The sequence below is a fragment of the Somniosus microcephalus genome, chromosome 10 (assembly GCF_052327205.1).
Source record: "Somniosus microcephalus isolate GS21.2 chromosome 10, FLI_Smic_1.0, whole genome shotgun sequence".
NCBI lineage: Eukaryota > Metazoa > Chordata > Chondrichthyes > Squaliformes > Somniosidae > Somniosus > Somniosus microcephalus.
This window is the reverse complement of record NC_140996.1, coordinates 5,527,423-5,555,413: the sequence shown is the minus strand read 5'-3', so window position 1 is coordinate 5,555,413 and position 27,991 is coordinate 5,527,423. Positions and strand designations below refer to the sequence as shown.

General features: G+C 51.5%; 1 protein-coding gene across 1 annotated transcript in view; it reads left to right on the top strand.

Annotated features, from left to right (window-relative positions):
• The window catches only part of LOC147111401 (vitamin K-dependent protein S-like), a 50,355-nt gene extending 32,068 nt beyond the window's left edge, over positions 1 to 18,287 (top strand). The window contains exons 9-14 of the mRNA XM_085998363.1: positions 23 to 215; positions 961 to 1,125; positions 4,675 to 4,843; positions 7,234 to 7,394; positions 15,237 to 15,468; positions 17,102 to 18,287. Coding sequence (XP_085854489.1) covers positions 23 to 215; positions 961 to 1,125; positions 4,675 to 4,843; positions 7,234 to 7,394; positions 15,237 to 15,468; positions 17,102 to 17,253 — 1,072 coding nt within the window. The 3' untranslated portion in view covers positions 17,254 to 18,287. The remainder of the gene's footprint in view (positions 1 to 22; positions 216 to 960; positions 1,126 to 4,674; positions 4,844 to 7,233; positions 7,395 to 15,236; positions 15,469 to 17,101) is intronic.
• The last annotated feature ends 9,704 nt before the right edge of the window (positions 18,288 to 27,991 follow it).

The window sequence follows — 27,991 nt, the reverse complement described above, 5'->3', positions numbered from 1 at the left end:
ATTCTTTTCTGTTGTTGTGTAGGTTCACGGCAGAGTTTGACCTTAGGACCTATGACTCCGACGGGGTTATAGTCTACGCCGAAACCAGTGAGAACGCAGCCTGGTTCATGTTTGCTGTCCGAGACGGAAAGCTCGAAGTTCAGTTCAAGAACAAGCGCATCCCCAAGGTGACCACCAGTGGGGGGCCATTGATTAACGATGGGATCTGGCACACGGTAAGTTATCAAATAATCTTATAGTACAGAAGGAGGCCATTCGGCCCCTCGAGCCTGTGCCGGCTCTTTGAAAGAGCTCTCCAATTAGTCCCACTCCCCCTGCTCTTTCCCCATAGACCTGCAATTTTTTCCTTTTCAAGTATTTACCCAATTTCCTTTTGAAAGTTACTATTGAATCTGCTTCCACCGCCCTTTCAGACCCTGACTGCTCTCTCGGGTGGCTCCAAAAGATCCCACGGCACTATTCCGAGGAAGAGCAGGGGAGTTCTCCCTGGTGTCCTGGCCAATATTTATCCCTCAACCAACATCACTTAAATTACCAGATAATCAGTTTTTTTTAATCTCATTGCTGTTTGTGGGATTTTGCTGTGCACAATTTGGCTGCTGCTTTACAACAGTGACTGCATTTCAAAAAGTACTTAATCGGCTGTAAAGGGCTTTGTGACGTCCTGAAGTCATGAAAGGCGCATTTATAAATGCTAATATTTTTTTCATATTATTGTTCTGGGCTATTGTTAAATACAGATTGTTCCATATGTGTTTGGAGATTTTGGAGTGGGTGAAGGTTCTGTTATCTGTTTCTTACACGGGTCTTCCCACTAACTGAACGCCCTGTGCGTTCACAGGAGTGAGGTGCATGTTAACAGCAACACACAATTCTTCTCTCCTCCTGTGAGTTCTGGGTAACTGATCGCATGTCTGGTCGTGTCTAGAGCTGAACCTCACAGAATGTCGTCTCTTTCAGATCTCTGTGGAAGAGACACAGAGCAGTGTGGTGGTGAAGATTGCGCAGGAGGCCGTGATCAAAATCAACAGTCCTGGGCGCTTGTTCTCCTCGGATAACGGGACAACAGAGATAAAGATATCGATCGCGGGCTTACCCAGACAAGTGGATCGTATCCTTCCAGCTGTAATCAAAGTTTATTGAAACATTTCACACCAGTTTGGTAAACGGTTTTTAAGCGGGGCTATTGGTGAAGAGCAAAACAAAGGTTAAATTACAGGGCGGGAAAGGGGATTGTGAAGAAACTTGGAAGATGTTGCTTCATCGGTTTGTCTTCCCGCTAATCGGTCCTTTGTGAAACCTCCCCTTTCACTCATTCGAACTTGATCATTCTCTTCCAAAAACCAGCTCGCTATAAAATTCAAACAGGGTTAAACCTTGCGAATTTCTGGTTCAGCAGACCAGGCACCAGAGCCGAGTATCGGGAGGTCCCTGCACCCAGTTCACTGACGTACAGTTCCCGTCCCCTCGGGTGTAACAGTAGCACGGGCTGATCTTTCAACCCGAATTCCCCCCGGGGTAAACTTTTGCCTTGCACATCGACAGCTCGTGCGTGCGCCTCCTTCCGATTTCCACGCCCAGATTCGCAATATGTGCTTCTGTTGTGGGCAGCCCTGTACCAGGAGCACTAAAATTAACCCCATCGTGTCATAGAATCTACAGCACAGAAACAGGCCAGTGTTTATGTTTCACACAAGCCTCCTCCCACCTTACTTCATCTCGCCACTCTGAGTAAAGAAGTTTCTCCTGAATTCCCTATTGGATTTATTATTGACTATCTTATATTGACGGCCCCTAGTTCTGGTCTCCCCCACAAGTGGAAACATCTTCTCTACGTCTACCCTATCGAACCCCCTTCATAATTTTAAAGACCTCTATCGGGTCGCCCCCCCTCAGCCTTCTCTTTTCTAGAGAAAAGAGCCCCAGCCTGTTCAATCTTTCCTGATAGTTATACCCTCTCCGCTCTGGTATCATCCTTGGAAATCTATTTTGCACCTTCTCTAGTGCCTCTTTTTTTAAATGTGGAGACCAGGACTGAGCACAGTGCTCCAAGTGTGGTCTAACCGAGGTATACGGAGACCAGGACTGTGCACAGTGCTCCAAGTGTGGTCTAACCAAGGTATATGGAGACCAGGACTGTGCACAGTGCTCCAAGTGTGGTCTAACCAAGGTATACGGAGACCAGAACTGTGCACAGTGCTCCAAGTGTGGTCTAACCAAGGTATATGGAGACCAGGACTGTGCACAGTGCTCCAAGTGTGGTCTAACCAAGGTATACGGAGACCAGAACTGTGCACAGTGCTCCAAGTGTGGTCTAACCAAGGTATATGGAGACCAGAACTGTGCACAGTGCTCCAAGTGTGGTCTAACCAAGGTATACGGAGACCAGGACTGTGCACAGTGCTCCAAGTGTGGTCTAACCGAGGTATACGGAGACCAGGACTGTGCACAGTGCTCCAAGTGTGGTCTAACCAAGGTATATGGAGACCAGGACTGTGCACAGTGCTCCAAGTGCGGTGTAACTAGAAATGAATGCCACTACTTTATTCAAAATAATTCCCTGAACACTGACCCTGCTCAGTGTGGGGGAGAGATGGTCAGATTCCAATTAACCGACTAATTATTCTGTCATACAGGCAGTTAAGAGAGATTTCAAAATAAAAGTCTGGCCATACGAATTTCGTGAGCCACAGTTTCACACAAACTGTGAATGATGCAAGAGGTACAGGAACCAACACGTTCCGCCTTTGCAAACGGTAGCATGAGAACTGTTTAATATTTTTCTTCATGTTTTTCCTATCAAAGACTTTGAAGACTCGAGGGTTTGTTTTGCAAGGCAGCTCCAGCAGAGATTGGAGATATGGCGACAGTACTGTAGTCACGATTCTCCAATCTACACTCCCACTGCTCATTGTCTTGGGGATTTGCCCCTTTAACATAGTGATTGGTGCTCCCATTGACTTTACCAACACAATAGTTTCCCTGTGGCTCAGTCAGTATCACTCGTTATTGAGTCAGAAGGTCATGGGTTCAAGCCTCCACTCTGGGACTAAGGCACATAATCTGAGCCTGACACTCCAGCGCAGTACTGAGGGAGAGCTGCACTGTCGGAGGTGCCGTCTTTCAGATGTCTGCCTGTTGAGGTGAATGTAAAAGAGCGAGAGTTCTGGTGTCTCGGCCAATATTCCTCCCTCAACCAACATTCATCTCATCACTGGTTCTGGGATCTTGCAAACAAGTAATTTGTGTGAAGGGTTCTAACAGATTTCCCACAGACCTGATAAATGTAAATCTGTCTTTAATGTAATTTGGCCGGTTGAGGGTGCATTTATAAAATATATTTGGGATATCTAGTGGCACAAAACAGGTAATGGCTGATTTAATAGCAAAATACTGCGGATGCTGGAAATCTGAAATAACAACAGAAAATGCTGGAAATATTCAGCAGGCCAGGCAACATCCGTGATGTATTTCCAGCATTTTCTGTTTTTAATGGCTGATTTACTTTGGCAGTTTTAATGAATCAAGTTTATCTGAATTTATTCCACTGAATTGCACTAGTCTCAGTTTTTAAATGCTCAGTTCAGCCCTTTAAGAAATCTGTCATTTTCCTGGATACGGCTACCTAGAGGTTCTGAAATAACAACAGAAAATGATGGAAATACTCAACAGGTCAGGCAGCATCTGTGGAGAGAGAAACAGAGTTTCAGTCTGACGAAGGGTCATCGACCTGAAATGTTAACTCTGTTTCTCTCTCCACAGAGGCTGCCTGACCTGCTGAGTATTTCCAGCAATTTCTGTTTTTATTTCAGATTTCCAGCATCAGCAGTATTTTGCTTTTGTATTAGTGGTTCTGGTATTGGATAAGAAACTCCGAGGTTATGAGTCCAAGTCCCATTCCCAACATGGCAAGTTGTGGAATTCAATTCAGTAAATTTGATAATTTCTGGGCTTGCACCAGAGCAGTGACCATGAAGCTGCCGGACTGTTGTAGAAACCCAACCAGGTCACCAGTGTCCTTCAGGGAAGGAAACCTGCCGTCCGTACCCGGTCTGGTCTACACCTGACTCCAGTCCCACGCTCTGCGTTTGGCTCAATGCATTCAGGCAACTAGTGATGGGCGGTAGGGATTGCCTTGCCAGTGTCGCCCACATCCCAAGAACAAATAAAAGTTGTGAAATGTTTTGAGATGCTGATTGATCTCAAAATAAAGACAAGGGCACCCGAACAGTGCACCCGCTCGGCCAAAGGGTCTTCTTGATTGAAACCTCCTGGGGCAGGCCTTTGAACAAGAACCTCAGCATCTGTGTGAATTAATCTCGGGATAAAATCCAGTGACTTGCCTGTCCCCAGATGGGGGTCAGGGCAGGACGGGGAGGGGCTTGTTGGGAAATATTGGAACTGTTACTGATCTTGCGCAAGAAAATAAAATGCTTCAAAGTATTTGATCGGGATCAGCAGTAAGACAGTCAGGTCTGATGGGTTCAAAGCATTTTAAGGAATGCTTGTGGATGTGTGATTTGCTTAGGCTAAGATAAGATCAAATTGGGCTCAACACTGAACCTTAATCAGATCACATCCCGAACTGCACCCATTGTGTAAGAGAGCACACATCTTTCTCTCTTTTTTAACTTCAGTAAATACTGAAGCTCTGCACTAAAACTCTCTCTCTAGATGAATCCTCGGTTGGATGGGTGCATGCGCAGGTGGAGCTGGATGAATCAAGGATCTGCTGGAATTGAGGACGTCATTCAGAATATAAAAACCAAGCAGTGTTATCAGAACGTGGAGAAAGGTTCCTACTTCCCTGGCAGGGGATATGCGATGTTGCCGTTAAATTACAGTAAGAGACATGACTAACCCGCTGTGGGGGAGTTTTTAGCGAGTCTCACTTGATGGGAGCACGGATTAGAGAGTTGAGCCAGAGTTCGGTGCCCCTGAATTTGGAAGCAATTCGTTGGCTGTAAAGCACTTTGGCTCGTCCTGAGGACGTGAAAGGCGCTATAGAAATGCAGGTTCTTCCTGTTATCTTTTAAACATTTGATTGACCCGAAGGTCAGGAGCTCGGCCAGTCGCGTTCCCAATTCTCCAATCTGTGCTTCCGATGACCAGAGACTCTGAAAATTTAACACAATGTAAAAATCTAAATGCAAATGTCTATTTACAATGTTTAACATCCCTACAAGCAAGTCCTCGCTACAGTGGTGCAGTGAAGGCCCATCATCACCTTCTCAGGGAAACTAGGGATGGGCAATAAATGCCAGACTTGCTAGCGACGCCCACATCTCAAGAACAAAGATCTTTGTTAATAGACCGAATGTCAGGCTCGTTATTCAGTAAAATAACAACAGAAAATGCTGGAAAAACTCAGCAGGTCAGGCAACATCCATGGAGAGAAATTTGAGTTGACGTTTCGGGTTGGACCCTTCTTCAAAACTGGAAAGAAAAGAAACTAGATCGGAGGCAGGGCTGCGATCGGACAAAAGAAGTGAAAGAGACAAAAGAAGTAAGAGATTAGAAGCTAGACGAGATGGTAATAGGCTGAGATTGGGTGTAAAGTGTACTGGCAGGGCAAGGGATAGCTGCCAGGTGTGAGAGAGAAACAAAAGGAAAGGGGTGGGGGGGAAAGGAGTGGAACAATTACAAGAGAAAATGAAATGGGGGCTGAGGTTATGATCTGAAATTGTTGAACTCGATATTGAGTCCGGAAGGCTGCAGACTGCCTAATCGGAAGATGAGGTGCTGTTCCTCGAGTTTACGTTGAGCTTCCGTGGAACAATACAAGAGGCCAAGGACGGTGAGGTCCGAGTGGGAATGGAGCGGTGAATTAAAGTGACAGGCGACCGGAAGCTCGGGGTCACCCTTACGGACTGAACGGAGGTGTTCCGCAAAGCGGTCACCCAATCTGTGTTTGATCTCCCCAATGTAGAGGAGACCGCATCGTGAGCAGCGAATACAGTATACTAGATTGCGAGAAGTACAAGTAAATCGCTGTTTCACCTGGAAGGGGTGTTTGGGGCCCTGGACAGTGGGAAGGGGGGAGGTATAGGGGCAGGTGTTACATCTCCTCCGCTTGCACGGGAAGGTGCCAGGCGAAGGGGAAGGGCTGTTTGGGGTGATAGAGGAGTGGACTAGGGTGTCTCGGAGGGAGCGGTCCCTGCGGAATGCTGAAAGGGGAGGGGAGGGGAAGATACGTTTGGTGGTGGGATCACTTTGGAGGTAGCGGAAATGCCGGAGGATGATCCGTTGAATGTGGAGGCTGGTGGGGTGAAAGGTGAGGACAAGGGGAACCCTATCGTGGTTCCGGGAGGGAGGGGCAGGGGTGAGGGCAGAAGTGCGGGAGATAGAACTGACACGGCCGAGGGCAGTGTCAACCACGGTAGAGGGGAATCCTCGGTTGCGGAAAAAGGAAGACATGTCTGAAGCACTGGTGTGGAAGGTGGCATCGTCGGAGCAGATACGGCGGAGACGGAGAAACTGGGAGAATGGAATAGAGTCCTTACAGGAAGCGGGGTGGGAGGAAGTGTAGTCCAGGTAGCTGTGGGAGTCAGTGGGCTTGTAGTGAATATTGGTCGATAACCTATCCCCAGAGATGGAGACGGAGAAGTCGAGGAAGGGAAGAGTCAGAGATGGACCATGTGAAGGTGAGGGAAGGGTGGAAATTGGAGGCAAAGTGAATGAAATTGTCAAGTTCGGGGCGAGAGCAGGAAACGGCACCGATACAGTCATCAATGTATCGGAAAAAGAGGTGAGGGAGGGGACCCGAGTAGGACTGGAACAAAGATCGTTCCACATAGCCCACGAAAAGGCAGGCATAGCTAGGACCCATGCGGGTACCCATGGCAACACGGATGTTGCCTGACCTGCTGAGTTTTTCCAGCATTTTCTGTTATTTCGGATTTCCAACATCTGCAGTATTTTGCTATCATCATAGTTATTCAGGAGATCCTGAAGGTATTTTGATGGAGTAAATAAGGAGAAACTGTTTCCAGTGGCAGGAGGGTCGGTAACCAGAGGACACAGAGTGAAGATAATCGGCAAAAGAACCAGAGGGGAGATGAGGAGAATTTTTTTACGCAGCGAGTTGTTGTGATCTGGAATGCGCTGCCTGAAAGGGCGGTGGAAGCAGATTCAATAGTAACTTTCAAAAGGGAATTGGAGGTCGTAAAGGCATGATATCAAAGCAAGTTCTTTCTTTCTAAAATGGTGTCTCTCTGTTCCCCACTCTTTCAGGTATGATAGAAAACGGTGCTGGAGGTTGGAAGGTTAAGTTGAATCTCAGCGTGCGTCCATCAAAAGACACGGGTGTGTTATTTGCGTTAGTCAAAGGAGAAAAGGTCCCTTTGTCACTCGCCTTGATTGACGCCCACTCAACAACTACAGTGGAAAAGCAGGTAATTTATCTTAGTCAATAATTCTTAGGGGTACGGTGGTGTAGTCATTATATTACTGGACTAATAATCCAGAGAACAAGTTCAAATCCCACTGTGGCAGCTTTAGAATATTAATTCAGGTTATAAAAATCTGGAAATAAAAAGCTGGTCTCAGTAAAAGTGACCGTGAAGCTGTCAGATTGTCGTAAAAACCCAACGGGTTCACCGACGTCCTTTAGGGAAGGAAGCCTGCCGTCCTCACCCGGTCTGGGCCTATAGGTGACTCCAGTCCCACACTCACGTGGTTGATTCTTAACTGTCCTCTGAAATGGCCGAGCGAGACACTCAGTTGTATCTAACCTGCTACCAGCGGTTCAAGAAGAAGGCTCGCCACCACCTTCCCAGAGCAACTAGTGAATGGGCAATAAACGCCGGCCGTGCCAACGACACCAACATCCTGAGAATGAATAAAGAAAAAAAAGTTCCCTACAATAGATTGGTAGGACACCCCAACAGGTAGTACAGTTACCTCTGAATCAGAAGGTCATAGGTTCAAGCCCCACCTCAGAGACTTGAGCCCACAATCGAGGTTGACACTCCAGTGAGGTACTGAGGGAGCTGCACTGTCTTTCGGTTGAGACATTAAACTGAGACCTGTTCCGATAGAAAGTTGAAAATGCTGACTGGGGCTAAGTGCTCCTTCTGCACTTGGGTGTGGGCTTTGTTCTGGGCCTAAAGTACACAGAAAGATCCCAGGCAGATCAATTGCCACTGGAAGAAGAGCCAGAAAGCACTCCTCCTTCAGGCTGGTGAGGACCATGGTCTACGCCTCCTTCAGGCAGTGAGGACCATGGTCTACGCCTCCTTCAGGCTGGTGAGGACAATGGTCTACGCCTCCTTCAGGCAGTGAGGACCATGGTCTACGCCTCCTTCAGGCAGTGAGGACCATGGTCTACGCCTCCTTCAGGCAGTGAGGACCATGGTCTACGCCTCCTTCAGGCAGTGAGGACCATGGTCTACGCCTCCTTCAGGCAGTGAGGACCATGGTCTACGCCTCCTTCAGGCAGTGAGGACCATGGTCTACGCCTCCTTCAGGCAGCGAGGACCATGGTCTACGCCTCCTTCAGGCAGCGAGGACCATGGTCTACGCCTCCTTCAGGCTGGTGAGGACCATGGTCTACGCCTCCTTCAGGCAGTGAGGACCATGGTCTACGCCTCCTTCAGGCAGTGAGGACCATGGTCTACGCCTCCTTCAGGCAGTGAGGACCATGGTCTACGCCTCTTTCAGGCTGATGAGGACCATGGTCTACGCCTCCTTCAGGCTGGTGAGGACCATGGTCTACGCCTCCTTCAGGCAGTGAGGACCATGGTCTACGCCTCCTTCAGGCAGTGAGGACCATGGTCTACGCCTCCTTCAGGCTGATGAGGACCATGGTCTACGCCTCCTTCAGGCTGGTGAGGACCATGGTCTACGCCTCCTTCAGGCTGGTGAGGACCATGCTCTACGCCTCCTCCAGGCTGGTGAGGACCATGGTCTACGCCTCCTTCAGGCTGATGAGGACCATGGTCTACGCCTCCTTCAGGCTGGTGAGGACCATGGTCTACGCCTCCTTCAGGCAGTGAGGACCATGGTCTACGCCTCCTTCAGGCAGTGAGGACCATGGTCTACGCCTCCTTCAGGCAGTGAGGACCATGGTCTACGCCTCCTTCAGGCTGGTGAGGACCATGGTCTACGCCTCCTTCAGGCAGTGAGGACCATGGTCTACGCCTCCTTCAGGCTGGTGAGGACCATGGTCTATGCCTCCTTCAGGCTGGTGAGGACCATGGTCTACGCCTCCTTCAGGCAGTGAGGACCATGGTCTACGCCTCCTTCAGGCAGTGAGGACCATGGTCTACACCTCCTTCAGGCTGGTGAGGACCATGGTCTACGCCTCCTTCAGGCTGGTGAGGACCATGGTCTACACCTCCTTCAGGCTGGTGAGGACCATGGTCTACGCCTCCTTCAGGCAGTGAGGACCATGGTCTACGCCTCCTTCAGGCAGTGAGGACCATGGTCTACGCCTCCTTCAGGCTGATGAGGACCATGGTCTACGCCTCCTTCAGGCAGTGAGGACCATGGTCTACGCCTCCTTCAGGCAGTGAGGACCATGGTCTACGCCTCCTTCAGGCTGATGAGGACCATGGTCTACGCCTCCTTCAGGCTGGTGAGGACCATGGTCTACGCCTCCTTCAGGCAGTGAGGACCATGGTCTATGCCTCCTTCAGGCAGTGAGGACCATGGTCTACACCTCCTTCAGGCTGGTGAGGACCATGGTCTACGCCTCCTTCAGGCAGTGAGGACCATGGTCTACGCCTCCTTCAGGCAGTGAGGACCATGGTCTACGCCTCCTTCAGGCTGGTGAGGACCATGGTCTACGCCTCTTTCAGGCTGGTGAGGACCATGGTCTACGCCTCCTTCAGGCAGTGAGGACCATGGTCTACGCCTCCTTCAGGCAGTGAGGACCATGGTCTACGCCTCCTTCAGGCTGGTGAGGACCATGGTCTACGCCTCTTTCAGGCTGGTGAGGACCATGGTCTACGCCTCCTTCAAGCAGTGAAGATTCTACTTCAAGAAGACCTGCGGCCAGTCTCCACCAGCACAGACTGCCAGTGGTAATCAGTGTGAGTTCTGAGCTCCCAGTGGAGTGAGGGCCTCTGTTGCACCTGGCCAGTCCGAGGCCCCGCCTGATCACTCGAGCGAGCCCGTTCCCACAGATTTGGGATGGGGCCACGGAAATCCCAAGCTGAATTGGTTGGGGGTGGGGTGCTGGCATTCTGCTTTGCCGCACATTCTCCTCTCTGCAAGGGTTCATTGAAGTTCTAGACCTAGGTCTTTTCTGCACATTATAGGTGTGAAAGGTTTCTAGTCCCTTGACCATTTGCTCCCCATGTCCCAGTGTGTCGGTTACAAAATTCTCAGCCTTGATTTGAAACCTCTTTATGGTCTCGCCCCTTTCTACCCTTTGTGATCTCCTCACATCTCACTCCCTCCCCCGCTCTAACACCTTCTCCCCACCCCTCTCTATCTCCCCACCTTTAACACGGGGCTCCTCCTCACTCTCCAACCTCTGCTCACTGCTTCCAAATCATGGGTGGCAGTCCCCAAGATTGCCCTGTGTGGTAAACCACGTTCACTATCGTATCACTGTTAGTAGTTAGCACTGTTCACCACTGTTCGTTATAACTGTATCACTGACCACTATTGTATCACGGTACGAGGTCGCCTCTTGCCACACTGCTATACCTGGGATGACCACTGCCGACTCCGCCTTGGCTCCACCCACCAGGCCAGGTATAAAGGTGAGCGACTGGCTGGTATTCCTCCTGCTTGGATCGGATCACCCACGAGAGTGGGCTCTGTTATTTAGTCAATAAAAACCTTTAGTCACCTTCGTAACTCTTCGCCTTTTATTGGAGGAATTGATAGGTATATCAATTTTATTGACTAAATTTAATGATGTCCGACAACGAGTCACAACCGGCGGAGGAGCCACCAGCGCAGCTCCCAGGAGCACAGCCACACCAGCCAGCTTGGCTGCGAGCCCTCAGACCGCCGTACCTGGACCTGAACCCACGAGCAGCAAACTCAGCCGCAGACTTTAAACACTGGCTGGTCTGCTTCGAATCATACCTGAGAGAATCCAGCGTCCCTCAGGCATCCAAACTAAGTGTCCTGCAGGCACAACTGAGCCCGAGAGTATACACTCTCATCGAGGACATGACTACCTACGAGACCGCCATCAACCTGCTGAAACAGAAGTACCGGACCCCGGTAAACTACATGTACGCTAGGCACCTCCTAAGATCACGGCCGCAACAGCTAGGAGAATCAGTAGCCGAATTCTCACAGGCACTATATGCACTCGCCAGGAACTGTGACTTTAAATCGGTGTCGGCAGCCGAAAATACTGAAGATAATATCCGCGACGCATTCCTGAAAGGCCTACGGTCCGAGTACTCACGGCAAAGACTGCTGGAAGCTAAAGACCTCAGCATGGAAAAAGCTGAAGCCCTCGCTATCTCCCTGGAAGTGGCCCACCAAGATCAGGAAGCATTCACCAGGTACTGCTCGCGACCCTGGGACTCGGGCCCGACCCCTACCACAGCACCCTTCCCAGCGCCGCCCCCGGGACCTACCTCTGCGTCGGCGTCCCGGACCCGACCGGCCCCGCCACCCCCGGCACCGGCCCCGACATCGGGCATCCGCGATCGGGCCGCCGGCTGTTTTTTTTGTGGCCAGGAGAAGCACCCGAGGTCGCGCTGCCCAGCCAAGAACTCCATATGCAAAACCTGCCTGAAGAAAGGCCACTTCTCCAAGGCCTGCAGGAGCGGATCCTCAGAGGCCAGCAGTGCCGCATGCGAACTATGGGGGCGGCCATCTTCGTTTAGGGCAACTGAGGCCAGCATCCCCACACATGAGTCATGGGGGCGGCCATCTTTGATTAAGGCAACCGACCCCAATAGTGCCTCGTGAGCTACGGGGGCAGCCATCTTCTCCGTCATTTTGCCCTACCTCGTGGGAGACGCCATTTTACTCACCACGCCCGACCGCCTCGCCCGCAGATGACAACGACTCGCTCAGCTACACACTAGCTTCCGTCACCCTGGACCAAGCCCGCCCGCACCATCTGTCCAAGTCAATGATGGACATCAAAGTGAACGGCCACGCCACGACCTGCCTGTTCGACAGCGGAAGCACGGAGAGCTTCATCCACCCAGACACGGTGAGCCACTACTCCCTCTCTGTCCTACCAACGCGCAGCCGAATCTCGATGGCATCGAGGTCCCACGCCACGGACATCAGCGGCTACTGTGTCGTGACCCTGTCGGTTAAGGGCACGGAGTATAAAAACTTTAAACTCCTCGTCCTCCCCCATCTCTGCGCTGCCGTCCTACTAGGGCTGGACTTCCAATCCCACCTCCAAAGCGTAACCCTAGCATACGGTGGACCCCTCCCCCCACTCACAGTCAACAACCAGCAAACGTTAAACCGCCCACCGCGTAACACCTGCAGCCTCTCCACCCTCAAGGTCCCGCCACCCTCTCTGTTTGCTAACCTTACCCCTGACTGCAAACCCGTCGCTACCAAGAGCAGGCGGTATAGCGCCGGGGACAGAGCCTTCATTAGCTCTGAGGTGCGGCGCCTCCTGAAAGAGGGCATTATCGAGGGGAGCAGCAGCCCCTGGCGTGCCCAGGTCGTAGTCGTAAAGACCGGCGATAAAAACCGCCTGGTCATCGACTACAGCCAGACCATAAACAGATATACCCAGCTGGACGCATACCCCCTCCCCCGCATATCTGACATGGTCAATCAGATTGCACAGTATAAAGTATTCTCGACCATCGACCTGAAGTCGGCCTACCACCAACTCCCTATCCACCCTGAGGACCGCCAGTATACCGCCTTCGAGGCGAATGGGCGCCTATACCACTTCCTTAGGGTCCCCTTCGGTGTCACTAATGGGGTCTCGGTCTTCCAAAGGGAGATGGACCAGATGGTTGACCAGAACGAACTGCAGGCTACATTCCCCTACCTAGATAACGTCACTATCTGCGGCCGCGACCGGCAGGAACATGACGCGAATCTGGAGAAATTCCTCCGTACAGCCCAACGGCTGAACCTCACCTACAATAAGGAGAAATGCGTGTTTAACACCACGTGCCTTGCCATCCTCGGCTGCGTACTGGAGAACGGAATCATCGGCCCCGACCCAGAAAGAATGCGCCCCCTCATGGAGCTACCCCTCCCCCACTGCCCTAAAGCACTTAGGAGAACCCTGGGGCTTTTCGCCTACTATGCCCAATGGGTACCCAATTACGCGGACAAAGCCAGACCCCTCCTGAAAGCCACTTCCTTCCCCCTCACGGAGGAGGCGTGCGCGGCCTTCTCCCTCATTAAGGGAGACATAGCCAAGGCCACGATGCACGCAGTGGACGAGTCCATCCCCTTCCAGGTGGAGAGCGACGCATCCGACTTCGCCTTAGCCGCCACCCTAAACCAGGAGGGGAGGCCAGTGGCCTTCTTCTCAAGGACCCTACAGGGCCCCGAGATCCGACATTCGTCGGTCGAGAAAGAGGCCCAGGCGATCGTGGAGGCAGTACGGCGCTGGAGGCACTACCTGGCAGGCAAACGATTTACCCTCCTCACCGACCAGTGTTCGGTGGCTTTCATGTTTAATGACAAGCTGAAGGGCAAAATCAAGAATGACAAGATTTTGAGATGGAGAATCGAGCTCTCCACCTACGATTATGAGATCTTGTACCGGCCAGGCAAGCTGAACGAATCCCCTGATGCCCTTTCACGAATGACATGCGCCAGCGCGCATATCGATAGGCTTCAGACCCTCCACGACCAGCTCTGCCACCCCGGAGTCACCAGACTCTACCATTTCATTAAGGCCCGCAACCCGACCTACTCCATCGAGGAGGTCAGGACCATGACCAGGAACTGCCAGACCTGTGCGGAGTGCAAACCGCACTTCTATAGGCCGGACCGAGCAAGCCTGATCAAGGCCACCCGCCCCTTCGAGCGCCTGAGCATCGACTTTAAGGGGCCCCTCCCGTCCTCTGACCGTAATGTGTACTTCCTCAACATCGTTGATGAGTACTCCCGTTTCCCCTTTGCCTTCCCCTGCCCCGACATGACCAGTAGCACGGTCATTAAGTGCCTGAATGCCCTCTTCGCCTTGTTCGGGTTCCCGAACTATATACACAGCGACCGGGGCTCCTCCTTCATGAGCGAGGAACTCCGGCAATTCCTCCTAGAGAGAGGTATTGCAGCAAGCAGGACCACCAGCTACAACCCTAGAGGTAACGGTCAGGTGGAAAGAGAGAACGCGACGGTATGGAAGGCCGTCCTCTTAGCCTTAAAGTCTAAGGGCCTCCCAACCTCCCGCTGGCAAGAAGTCCTCCCGACAGCGCTGCACTCCATCCGGTCATTACTTTGCACGGCCACTAACACCACCCCCCATGAACGAATGTTCGTTTTCCCCAGGAAGTCGACTACGGGAACCACTCTAGCAACCTGGCTGACCGCCCCGGGGCCGGTCTGGCTGCGGAAACACGTGAGGGCCCATAAAACGGACCCCCTGGTCGAGAGGGTGAACCTCCTGCACGCCAACCCCCAGTACGCCTACGTGGCGTACCCAGACGGGCGGGAGGACACTGTCTCCCTACGAGACCTCGCACCCTCAGCCGATCCGGAAACACCGCCACCACCCCCCCCAACCCCAGCCCAGGTAGACGGCATGCCGGAACCCCACGAGCCCTCGCTGACCACGCAAACACCAGCATCAACACCGGATAAGGCACCAGCACCGGATAAGGCAACACCACCGCTGCGGCGATCGGAGAGGCTTACGAAGCCTCCGGACAGACTGACCTACCAGAATTGGTAGTACACTTCACCCCGCCGGACTTAATTCTAAACAAGGGGTGAATGTGGTAAACCACGTTCACTATCGTATCACTGTTAGTAGTTAGCACTGTTCACCACTGTTCGTTATAACTGTATCACTGACCACTATTGTATCACGGTACGAGGTCGCCTCTTGCCACACTGCTATACCTGGGATGACCACTGCCGACTCCGCCTTGGCTCCACCCACCAGGCCAGGTATAAAGGTGAGCGACTGGCTGGTATTCCTCCTGCTTGGATCGGATCACCCACGAGAGTGGGCTCTGTTATTTAGTCAATAAAAACCTTTAGTCACCTTCGTAACTCTTCGCCTTTTATTGGAGGAATCGATAGGTATATCACCCTGTAATCTTAGCCGAGGAATTTCTTGATCTCTGAATTTATTTCTTTGCTTCGTTCTTCATTAGCATTTAATTCTGGCCGTAGAGAACGAGATTGTGTCCAGAACTGAGGGGTTATATCTGTGCGATGGAGAGCGTCACTCAGTGCATCTCACCATAACCGCCGAGGAGATCCTGTGGGAGGTGGATGGAGCCACTCACAGAAGCCACTTAAACAGCTCGGGATTGAGGCAGCAACTGGCCACGTTGGACCAGACCATGCAGGAATCAGTCAGTACCACACTGGGAGGAGTACCAGGTAACAGAAAGTGGCAGCAAAATGGAAACTGCCACCAGTAGACATCAGGGGGTACATTTTCCCAATACCCCTGTTTCCAATGGGGCTCGTATACAGCCAACACAGGTGCAAATGTTTCCCCTGATTGGAGAGTCTAAAACTAGGGGTCAAAGTCTCCGAATAAGGGGTCGGCCATTTAGGACTGAGATGAGGAGAAATTTCTTCACTCAGAGGGTGGTGAATCTTTGGAATTCTCTACCCCAGGGGGCTGTGGAGGCTCAGTCGTTGAGTATATCCAAGGCTGAAATTAATTTTGGACACTAAGGGACTCGAGGAATATGGCGGGAAAGTGGAGATGAGGTAGAAGATCAGCCGTGATCTTATTGAATGGCGGAGCAGGCTCGAGGGGCCGAATGGCCGACTCCTGCTCCTATTTCTTATGCTATATATTGGGCCTGGAGGGGGAGCAGCGCAGATTCACCAGATCAATACCGAGGCTAAAAGGGTTAAATTATGAGGCCAGCATAGACTAGGCTTGTACTCCCTTGAGTATAGAAGATTAAGGGGGGGGGTCTAATTGAGAGGATTAAGACAATTAAAGGAGTTGATGGGGTCGAGAGAGAGAAACTATTTCCTCTGGTGGGGGGAGTCCAGAACAAGGGGGCAGAACCTTAAAATTAGAGCCAGGCCGTTCAGGGGTGATGTCAGGAAGCACTTCTTCACACAAAGGGTGGTGGGAAAGTTAAGGTGCAGATCAGCCCCGGTCTAATTAAATGGTGGAACAGGCTTGAGGGGCTGAATGGCCTCCTCCTGTTCCCATGTTGCTAGATGGGAATTTGGGAGCATCGTGCCAACAACGTGAATATCCTTCCCAAGTAGTCAATGCCAAATCCCATGAATCTCATCACCTTAAGATCCTTAAAGTAATCCAGTCCATTCAAATTCACCGGTAACCACTCATTCTATTCGAATCAGTGCAATTGATTTGAATGGACTGGGGGATTTATCAACAATAACAACTTACATTTATATAGTGTCTTTTAATGTAGTAAAATGTCCCAAGGTGCTTCACAAGAGCGTAATCAAACAGGCCACATAAGGAGAAATTCGGGCAGATGACCAATAGCTTGGTCAAGGAGGTAGGTTTTAAGGAGCGTCTTAAAGGAGGAGAGAGCGGTAGAGAGGCGGAGAGATTTAGGGAGGGAATTCCAGAGCTTAGGGCCCAGGCAGCTGAAGGCAAGGATGAAGGAGTAAAAATGGGGATGTTCAAGAGGGCAGAATTAGAGGAGCGCAGAGATCTTGGGGGGGGGGGGGGGGGGGGGGGGAGGGGCGAGGCCATGGAGGGATTTGAATACGAGGATCAGAATTTTAAAATCGAGGCGTTACTTAACTGGGAGCCAATGTAGGTCAGCGAGCACAGGGGTGATGGGTGAACGAGACTTGGTGTGAGTTAGGACACGGGCAGCCGAGTTTTGGATGGGTGCAAGCTGGGAGGCCAGCCAGGAGTGCGTTGGAATAGTCAAGTATATTAATTTGAGTTGGCGATTGTGACACACTCAAAAGGATTTTAATAGATGAATATTGCTCCAGATTTAGGCGCTTTGATTTGTTATCTTTTGGTTACTAATAACACCGCCCCGCTCTTGTGTTTCAGTTATTCCAGTTACAGCCACACCTGTCACGGCCTCCTTCACCGGATGTCTGGAAATCGAGATTAACGATGAGATTATTGACTTGGATGAAGCCAGTCACAAGCACAATGACATCCAGTCCCACTCGTGCCCGTCGGTGGAGAGAAAGGATTAGAGTCTGTCAGACACTCTATCAATGTAGTAAATATTCATAACATTGCTTATCATTGTGTGCTACTGTGTGGAGATTGTTCTAAAGCTCACAGGCAGTAACTGTACCTTATAAAAACATTCTGGAATATATGTAGAATTTAACAAATAAAAGTATGTGCTGTGCTGAAAGATAACAATTCGAAAGAGAGGAAGTGTAAATTCTAGGACTGGTAGAAAGAACAAGGAGAGGCAATATAAACTAAATGGTATAATCCTGAAGGGGGTGCACGAACAGAGAGACCTGGGGGTATGTGTGCACAAATTGTTGAAGGTGGCAGGGCAGGTTGAGAAAGTGGTTAAAAAAGCATATGGGATCCTGGGCTTCATGAATAGAGGCATAGCGTACAAAAGCAAGGAGGTTACGATGAACCTTTATAAAACACTGGTTCGGCCTCAACCGGAGTATTGTGTACAATTCTGGGCACCGCACTTTGGGAAGGATGTGAAGGCCTTAGAGAGGGTGCAAAAAAGATTTACAAGAATGGTTCCAGGAATGAGGGACTTCAGTTACGTGGATAGACTGGAGAAGCTGGAGTTCTCCTCAGAGCAGAGAAGGTTGAGAGATTTGATGGAGGTGTTCAAAATCATGAGGGGTCTGGACAGAGTAGATAGAGAGAAACTGTTCCCATTGGCGGAAGGGCTGAGAACCACAGGACTCAGATTTAAGGTGATTTGCAAAAGAACCAAAGGCGACGTGAGGAGAAACCTTTTTACGCAGCGACTGGTTGGGATCTGGAATGCACTGCCTGAAAGGGTGTTGGAGGCAGAATCAATTGTGACTTTCAAAAGGGAATTGGATAGTACCTGAAGGAAAAAATTTGCAGGGCTACGGGGAAAGGGCGGGAGAGTGGGACTAGCTGAAGTGCTCTTGTAGAGAGCCGGCACGGGCTCGGCGGGCCGAATGGCCTCCTGTTGTACTGTAACCATTCTATGATTCTATAATTTTTAAAAACTGTGTCAATATATGCCGTTTGATTAAACTAAAACTGTATTGAACAGTGTGCCTTGTACAATTTTGAAAAATAACACAAATATTAGGTTAAAAACTATTATTCACTTATTTACTAATAGTTTACCTCGATGCAGTGGGCAGTACTCTCACCTTGGAGTCAGAAGGTTATGGGTTCAAGTCCCACTCCAGAGACATGAGCACAAAATCTAGACTGACACACCCAGTGCAGTATTGAGGGAGCGTTGCACTGTCGGAGGGGCAGTACTGAGGGAGCACTGCACTGTCGGAGGGGCAGTACTGAGGGAGCGCCGCACTGTCGGAGGGGCAGTACTGAGGGAGCGCCGCACTGTCGGAGGGGCAGTACTGAGGGAGCGCCGCACTGTCGGAGGGGCAGTACTGAGGGAGCGCCGCACTGTCGGAGGGGCAGTACTGAGGGAGCGCCGCACTGTCGGAGGGGCAGTACTGAGGGAGCGCCGCACTGTCGGAGGGGCAGTACTGAGGGAGCGCCGCACTGTCGGAGGGGCAGTACTGAGGGAGCGCCGCACTGTCGGAGGGGCAGTGCTGAGGGAGCGCCGCACTGTCGGAGGGGCAGTGCTGAGGGAGCGCCGCACTGTCGGAAGGTCAGTGCTGAGGGAGCGCCGCACTGTCGGAAGGTCAGTGCTGAGGGAGCGCCGCACTGTCGGAAGGTCAGTGCTGAGGGAGCGCCGCACTGTCGGAAGGTCAGTACTGAGGGAGCGCCGCACTGTCGGAGGGGCAGTACTGAGGGAGCGTCGCACTGTCGGAGGGTCAGTACTGTGGGAGCACTGCACTGTCGGAGGGGCAGTACTGAGGGAGTGCTGCACTGTCGGAGGATCATAGAAACATAGAAGATAGGAGCAGGAGTAGGCCATTCGGCCCCTCGAGCCTGCTCCGCCATTCAATGTGATCATGGCTGATCATCCAAATTCAGTACCCGGTCCCTGCTTTCTCCCCAGATCCCTTTAGCCTTAAGAAATATACCCAACTCTGTCTTGAATATATTTAATGTATTGGCCTCTACTGCCTTCTGTGGTAGAGAATTCCACAGGTTCGCCACTCTCTGGGTGAAGAAATTCCTCCTCATTTCTGTCCTAAATGGCCTACCCCTTATCCTTAGACTGTGACCCCTGGTTCTGGACTCCCCGACCATCGGGAACATCCTTCCTGCATCTAGTCTGTCCAGTCCTGTCAGAATTTTATAAGTTTCAATGAGATCCCCTCCCTTCTAAACTCCAGCGAGTACAAGCCCAATCGACCCAATCTCTCCTCATACGTCATTCCTGCCATCCCAGGTATCAGCCTGGTGAATCTTCGCTGAACTCTTTCCATGGCAAGAACATCCTTCCTCAGATAAGGCGACCAAAACTGCACACAATACTCAAGATGTGGTCTCACCAAGGCCCTGTATAACTGCAGCAAGACATCCTTGTTCCTGTACTCAAATCCTCTCGCTACGAAGGCCAACATACCATTTGCCTTCTTAACCGCCTGCGGCACCTGCATGCTTACCTTCAGCGACTGGTGCACAAGGACACCCAGGTCTCGTTGCATTTCCCCTTCTCCCAATCTATTGCCATTCAGATAATAATCTGCCTTCCTGTTTTTGCCACCAAAGTGGATAACCTCACATTTATCCACGTTATATTGCATCTGCCATGCTTCTGCCCAATCACCCAACCTGTCCCCAAATCATCCTGGAGTTTCTCGGCATCCTCCTCACAGCACACACGCCCACCCAGCTTTGTGTCGTCTGCAAATTTGGAGATATTACATCTAGTTCCCTTGTCTAGATCATTAACATATATTGTGAATAGCTGGGGTCCAAGGACCGATCCCTGCGGTACCCCACTAGTCACTGCCTGCCACTTGGAAAAAGACCCATTTATTCCAACTCTTTGCTTTCTGTCTGCCAACCAGTTCTCTATCCAAGTCAATACCTTGCCCCCAATCCCATGTGCCTTTACACGCTAATCTCTTATGCGAGACCTTATCGAAGGCCTTCTGAAAGTCCAAATACACCACATCCACTGGTTCTCCCTTATCTATTTTACCAGTTACATCCTCAAAAAATTCCAGTAGATTAGTCAAGCACGATTTACCTTTTGTGAATCCATGTTGACTTTGTCCGATCCTGTCACTGTTTTCCAAGTGCTCTGCTATTACATCTTTTATAATGGACTCTAGCATTTTCCCCACTACCGATGTCAGGCTTACCGGTCTGTAATTCCCCGTTTTCTCTCTACCACCCTTTTTGAATAGTGGGGTAATATTAGCTACCCTCCAATCCATGGGTACTGTTCCAGATTCCATCGAATGTTGGAAGATGATCAGCAATGCATCTACTATTTCTAGGGCCACTTCCTTAAGTACCCTAGGATGTAGATTATCAGGCCTTGGGGATTTATCGGCCTTCAATCCCATCAATTTCCCTAACCCCATTTCCCTACAAATACTGATTTCATTCAGTTCCTCCCTTTCATCAGACCCTATGTTCCCCGACATCTCTGGGAGGTTATTTGTGTCCTCCTTTGTGAAGACAGAACCAAAGTATGTATTTAATTGGTCTGCCATTTTTTTGTTCCCCATTATAAATTCCCCTGATTCTGACTGCAAGGGACCTACGCTTGATTTCACCAATCTTTTTCTCTTCACATATCTATAAAAGCTTTTACAGTCAGTTTTTATGTTCCCTGAAAGCTTACTCTCATATTCTATTTTCCCCTTCTTAATTAATCCCTTTGTCCTCCTTTGTTGAGCCTAAACTGCTCCCAATCCTCAGGATTATTGCTTTTTCTGGCCAATTTATATGTCCTCTCCTTGGATCTTATGCTATCCCTAATTTCCCTTGTTAGCCACGGTTGAGTCACCTATTTTGTTTTATTTTTATGCCAAACTGGGATGAACAAATTCTGTAGTTCATCCATGCGGTCTTTGAATGTTTGCCATTGCCTATCCACCGTCAACCCTTTGAGTGACATTCCCCAATCAATCCTACCCAACTCGCGCCTCAGACCATCGTAGTTTCCTTTATTTAAATTTAGGACCCTAGTCTCTGAGTCGACTACTTCATTCTCCATCTTAATGAAGAATTCGACCATATTATGATCGTTCCGATCCAAGGGGCCTCGTACAACAAGATTGCTAATTAATCCTTTCTCGTTACATAATACCCAGTCTAAGATGGCCTGATCTCTGGTTGGTTCCTTGACATATTGGTCCAGGAAACCATCCCGTAAACACTCCAGGAATTCCTCCTCCACAGTATTGTTACTAATTTGGTTAGCCCAATCTATATGTAGATTAAAGTCACCCATGATGACTGCTGTGCCCTTATTGCACGCTTCTCTAATTTCCCTTTTAATGCCATCCCCAACCTCCGCATTACTGTTTGGAGGTCTATATACCACTCCCACTAATGTTTTCTGCCCCTTGGCATTTCTCAGTTCTACCCATACAGATTCCACATCATCAGAGCTAATATCCTTCCTTACAATTGTGTTAATCCCTTCTTTAACCAGCAATGCTACCCCACCTCCCTTTCCTTTTTGCCTATCTTTCCTGAATATTGAATACCCCTGGATGTTGAGTTCCCAGCCTTGGCCACCCTAGAGCCATGTTTCCGTAATCCCAATCAAATCATATTCGTTTACCTCTATTTGCGCAGCTAATTCATCTACCTTATTACGAATTCTCCTCGCATTCAGACACAAAGCCTTCAGGCTTGTTTTTTTAACACTCTTAGACCTATTAGAATTATTATTTACTGTGGCCATGTTTAATTTAAACCGTTGATTTCTCTGACTGCCACTTTTGTTTTTCTCCTTCCTATCTTTTGCTTTTATCCTTGTTTCCCTTTCCTCTGTCCCCCTGCTCAGGTTCCCAACCCCCTGCCATTTTAGTTTAAACCCTCCCCCAGAGCACTAGCAAACACTCCCCCTAGGACATTGGTCCCGGCCCTGCCCAGGTGCAAACCGTCCGGTTTGAACTGGTCCCACCTCCCCCAGAACCGGTTCCAATGTCCCAGGAATTTGAATCCCTCCCCCTTGCACCATTCCTCTAGCCACGTATTCATCTGAAATATCTTTCTATTTCTACTCTGACTAGCACGTGGCACTGGTAGCAATCCTGAGATTACTACCTTTTTGAGGTCCTATTTTTAAATTTACCTCCTAACTCCCTATATTCAGCTTTTAGGACCTCATCCCGCTTTTTACCTATATCGTTGGTACCTATATGCACCACGACAAGTAGCTGTTCACCCTCCCCTTCCAAGATGTTCTGCAGCCGCTCTGAGACATCCTTGACCCTTGCACCAGGGTCAGTACTGAGGGAGCGCTGCACTGTCGGAAGGGCAGTACTGAGGGAGCGCCACACTGTCGGAAGGGCAGTACTGAGGGAGCGCCGCACTGTCGGAGGGTCAGTACTGAGGGAGCGCCACACTGCCGGAAGGGCAGTACTGAGGGAGCGCCACACTGTCGGAAGGGCAGTACTGAGGGAGCGCCGCACTGTCGGAAGGGCAGTACTGAGGGAGCGCCGCACTGTTGGAGGGGCAGTACTGAGGGAGCGCCGCACTGTTGGAGGGGCAGTACTGAGGGAGCGCCGCACTGTCGGAGGGGCAGTACTGAGGGAGCGCCGCACTGTCGGAAGGGCAGTACTGAGGGAGCGCCGCACTGTTGGAGGGGCAGTACTGAGGGAGCGCCGCACTGTTGGAGGGGCAGTACTGAGGGAGCGCCGCACTGTCGGAGGGGCAGTACTGAGGGAGCGCCGCACTGTCGGAGGGGCAGTACTGAGGGAGCGCTGCACTGTCGGAGGGTCAGTACTGAGGGAGCGCCACACTGTCGGAAGGGCAGTACTGAGGGAGCGCCGCACTGTCGGAAGGGCAGTACTGAGGGAGCGCCACACTGTCGGAAGGGCAGTACTGAGGGAGCGCTGCACTGTCGGAGGGTCAGTACTGAGGGAGCGCCACACTGTCGGAAGGGCAGTACTGAGGGAGCGCCGCACTGTCGGAGTGTCAGTACTGAGGGAGCGCCACACTGTCGGAAGGGCAGTACTGAGGGAGCGCCACACTGTCGGAGGGTCAGTACTGAGGGAGCGCCACACTGTCGGAGGGTCAGTACTGAGGGAGCGCCGCACTGTCGGAAGGGCAGTACTGAGGGAGCGCCGCACTGTCGGAGTGTCAGTACTGAGGGAGCGCCACACTGTCGGAAGGGCAGTACTGAGGGAGCGCCGCACTGCCGGAAGGGCAGTACTGAGGGAGCGCCACACTGTCGGAAGGGCAGTACTGAGGGAGCGCCGCACTGTTGGAGGGGCAGTACTGCGGGAGCGCCGCACTGTCGGAGGGACAATACTGAGGGAGCGCTGCACTGTCGGAGGGTCAGTACTGAGGGAGCGCCACACTGTCGGAAGGGCAGTACTGAGGGAGCGCCGCACTGCCGGAAGGGCAGTACTGAGGGAGCGCCACACTGTCGGAAGGGCAGTACTGAGGGAGCGCCACACTGTCGGAAGGGCAGTACTGAGGGAGCGCCGCACTGTCGGAGGGGCAGTACTGAGGGAGCGCCGCACTGTCGGAGGGGCAGTACTGAGGGAGCGCTGCACTGTCGGAGGGTCAGTACTGAGGGAGCGCCACACTGTCGGAAGGGCAGTACTGAGGGAGCGCCGCACTGTCGGAAGGGCAGTACTGAGGGAGCGCCACACTGTCGGAAGGGCAGTACTGAGGGAGCGCTGCACTGTCGGAGGGTCAGTACTGAGGGAGCGCCACACTGTCGGAAGGGCAGTACTGAGGGAGCGCCGCACTGTCGGAGTGTCAGTACTGAGGGAGCGCCACACTGTCGGAAGGGCAGTACTGAGGGAGCGCCACACTGTCGGAAGGGCAGTACTGAGGGAGCGCCGCACTGTCGGAGGGGCAGTACTGAGGGAGCGCCGCACTGTCGGAGGGGCAGTACTGCGGGAGCGCTGCACTGTCAGAGGTGCCGGCTTTCGGCTGAGACGTTGAACTGAGGCCCCTCTGCCTTCTCAGGTGGACGTAAAATATCCCCCGGCGAACAAGACCCGGTGTCCTGGGGCCAATATTTATCCTTCAACCAACATCGCTTAAATAAACAGATGATCTGGTCATTATCACATCGCGGTTTGTGGGAGCTTGCTGTGCGCAAACTGGCTTCCTACATTACAACAGTGCCTCAAAAGTGCTTCGCAGGCTGTGAAGCATTTTGGGAAGTCCCGAGGTTGTGAAAGGCTGTATATAAATGCAAGTCTTGTCTCGTTATTTTCCTTCTCATTGGTGCTCGGCTACACAATTAGACATTGAGAACTTTATGAACATTTTTACAGTATTAAAAAAAAAACTGCCTTGTGAAAACTTCCACAAACCTTCAGTTTTTTTTTAGCTTTTGTTATTGTTAATGATGCTTGTTTAAAGAATATTACGTCTTCACTTTCTGTTTTCCTTATGGATATATTATGGCTTCTTGTACAACAACTTCCATTTTATATAAAGTCATAGGCCTAGAAATTGGGTATAGCCCCGCTTGAGGCGTTAGAATTGGCGCTGCGCAAAGTTTATAGCCAGATGCAACTTATCACCGCCTGGCTCGATATTGGGTTGCATCACCCCCAAAGGTGATTGAGGCGCGAATTCAGGCGTTGCACGGGACTCCTAAGGCGCTAAACTTCCGGCGCAACCCAATATCGGCGCGGACGGGTGCAGCGCAGGTGCTCTCAATTACTGATGACCACGAGACTTCCAGGCGCCGGCCGGCTCTTAAAGGGGTGGGTCAGTCAGCCTCAGCATCCACACTCTTCGCCTTGCAGGCCTCAGAATCGGCGCAGGCCCTTCTCTGGTGCTAAAAACTTGGACCAGATGGAGAAGGTGAGACAGAGAGCAGAGCGCTTCACCAATGAGGCTCTGGGGCAATTGGTGGCCGCAGTGGAGCGCCGGCGAGATGTTCTCTACCCAGACAATGGCACGAGGCCGAATCATAAGGACTACCGACGAGCTTGGAGGGATGTATGCCAGAGGGTCAACTCCAGCAACATGGTGACCAGGAGCCCTGTCCAATGCAGAAAGAAATTCAACGACCTCACTCTGGTCATCAGGGTGAGTGTTGTTTCTGCAAACTTCTGCACCCCTTCATTTGCACCTGTCTTTATGGCTACAGGGTGGGCTGTGCCCCATTGCCCATCTGCCAGCAAGCACCGATGGCCCTTTCTGGGCACACACATCCACATTTGACTCAGGGCATCATGTAAGGGCTCTTGCACCATGGGGGGCATGAGATGATCAGTCAGGGCATCATGTAACATAACTTCCCCTCCTTTCCCCTGCAGTCCTAGCTGGCGAAGATTCGCAAAGACCAGCTTCGAACCGGTGGAGGACCTCCACAAGTGGTCACTCTCACGGATCTCGAGGAGAGAGTGCACCAGATTCTTGGAGGACGTCTGAGTGGTCCTGTTACCACTGCAGCTGCCGACCCCATTGTCGACAGCGATGGTAAGGTTCTCACCTTTTACAACTGTCTCCTTCCACTTGTTCCCCCTGCCAGCATGCTTTCTCACTGTGCACCCATGTCATAGCCTTGCCGCAATCTAGCATCCCTTGCTGCCAAGCTGTCCTTTTGCTAAAGCCACTCTTCCACCTCCCTACTTTCAGATGCTGCATCAGCAGCTCAGGAGCTGGGCCCTGAAGCTGCCAGTGCCTCCGGAGGCGAGGATCAGGAGGAAGCCGGACCATCCGTTCCAGCCTCAAGGGAGCCTACACATCTGCAGACTGGGGATAGTAGTTCCCTGGAGGGGAGGGGGGGGCTCTGATGAGGAGCTAGTTGCCGGAACAAGCGGCCTGCAGCAATGCGAGGTGGGTAGGCAAGTTCGGGGACCGGCTCCCCGGAGGGCAAGGCAGGGAACGATGACTGCTGCACAGAGTGCAGAGGAGGTGCGTAGCCTTGCCGAAATGAGCACCCAGGCCCGGCTCAGGCACACTGAGCTTATGGCTGCAGTGGGGAGGATGCCTCAGTCGATCGACACACTGGCAAAGAGTGTGCTGGTCTATGGGGCAGCAATGGAGAGGACTGTCCGGGGCTTCGGGGCAGCAATGGAGAGGACTGTCCAGGGCTTCGAGGCCGCTATGGAAAGGACTGTTCAGAGCTTCGGACAATCCCTGGAAAGGTCTGTCCAGGGCTTGTCCGAGGCAGTGGAATGGACTGCTCCGGCCTTGTCCGAAGCAATGGAAAGAACTGTCCAGGGCTTCTCCGAAGCACTGGCACCTGCCACACAGGTCCTCACTGCTGCCACGCAGTCACTTGCTGGCCTCGTCCACACCCAGATTGAGGCAACGCGAACTCTCACTGCTGCCACCCTATCTGCATCAGCCAGGATCACCCTGGGCCCTTCCAGTACCACAGGAGGCCATGAATCAGTGGAGCAGTCGATTGTGGCGGATGATCCGAACCGGTCCCCTCAGAGAGCCAGTGTGTCGTCCGACCATGGTGCAGGTGTCCTCCCTCAGCAGGTGACCATTGCTCATGCCAGCGCTGGAACGTCTGCAGTGCAGCTGCCACCACCTGCAGGGCACACTGCTTCCAGCCATGCCCAGCTGAAGCAGCCAGCTTCCGCGCCCTCCAAGCCCAGAGGTCGTCCAGGCCGTCCCTCAGGGGCTTCTGCGCTTCCAGACACTCAGCAGGCATCCCCCAGCCTTGACGCTGCCACTGGGGTTCAATTACGTAGGAGCTGCAGGGAGGGAAGGGGCCAACCGCGAAAGAGAAGTCGGTCTCCATCAAGGGGCCAGCAGTAGAGGGAGGTGCTGAGACGTATCTTTCTCCAAATTCAAGGACGCCCTCACCTGTTGTGATTGTTTGTGATGGCTTGTTTAGTTTTGCGGCTTTGCCAGAGTTATCTGTTATTTTGTTAGTTATGGTTTCTGTTGACATGATGTTGTAATGCTGGAAGAAAGCACTTTTTTGACAATAAAGAATTGTTTTTATTTACAATGGTACTCCGAACTATTTACAATCATGGTGGCCTTCATAGGCTTTGTGCGAGCCGAAGTGCGCGGTACGAATGACACCCATCATTCCGTCAGAGGGGCCTTGAACCGAGTCCTGATGAGCCTCTGACGGATGGCCCTTCCACTTTCAGGAGCCCTCCCATCTTCCTCCTCCTCCTCCTGCTCGTCCGCATGCTCCTCCTCCTCATCCGCCTGCTCTTCCTCCTCCTCGTCCGCCAGCTCTGCTGGACCTTGAGGGTCGGCTGGCATTGGCTGAGTTCGTCGAATGGCCAAGTTGTGGAGCATGCAGCAGACAACGATGATGCGACCCACTTGCTCCGGCGAGTACTGCAGGGCTCCCCCTGAATGGTCTAGACAGCGGAAACGCTGTTTGAGCACACCAATAGTGTAAAGTCTGTGGTTTGTATTGTAAATAATACACAGACTCCAAGATTAACAAACAAAACAGGTCTTTACTATTCAGAGGTTCAGGCGATTCTGCCCTAGTTAACGTATCACAACCCTTATATACTGGTGTGGTCACTATCGGTATTACAGTATACATGAGCCAACAAATAGTGCCACACCTAAAGTAGTGCTCTTAAAGGCGAACGGTTACATTCTATAGTTCCCTTAAAGGTAAACGGGTACATACACTACAATCCTCCCTTTTTAGCTTTTTACTTACAGAATCCCGTTAAACATACAATCTTCAACTTTATATAAACAGTTTGCAGATATACTCTCGATGGA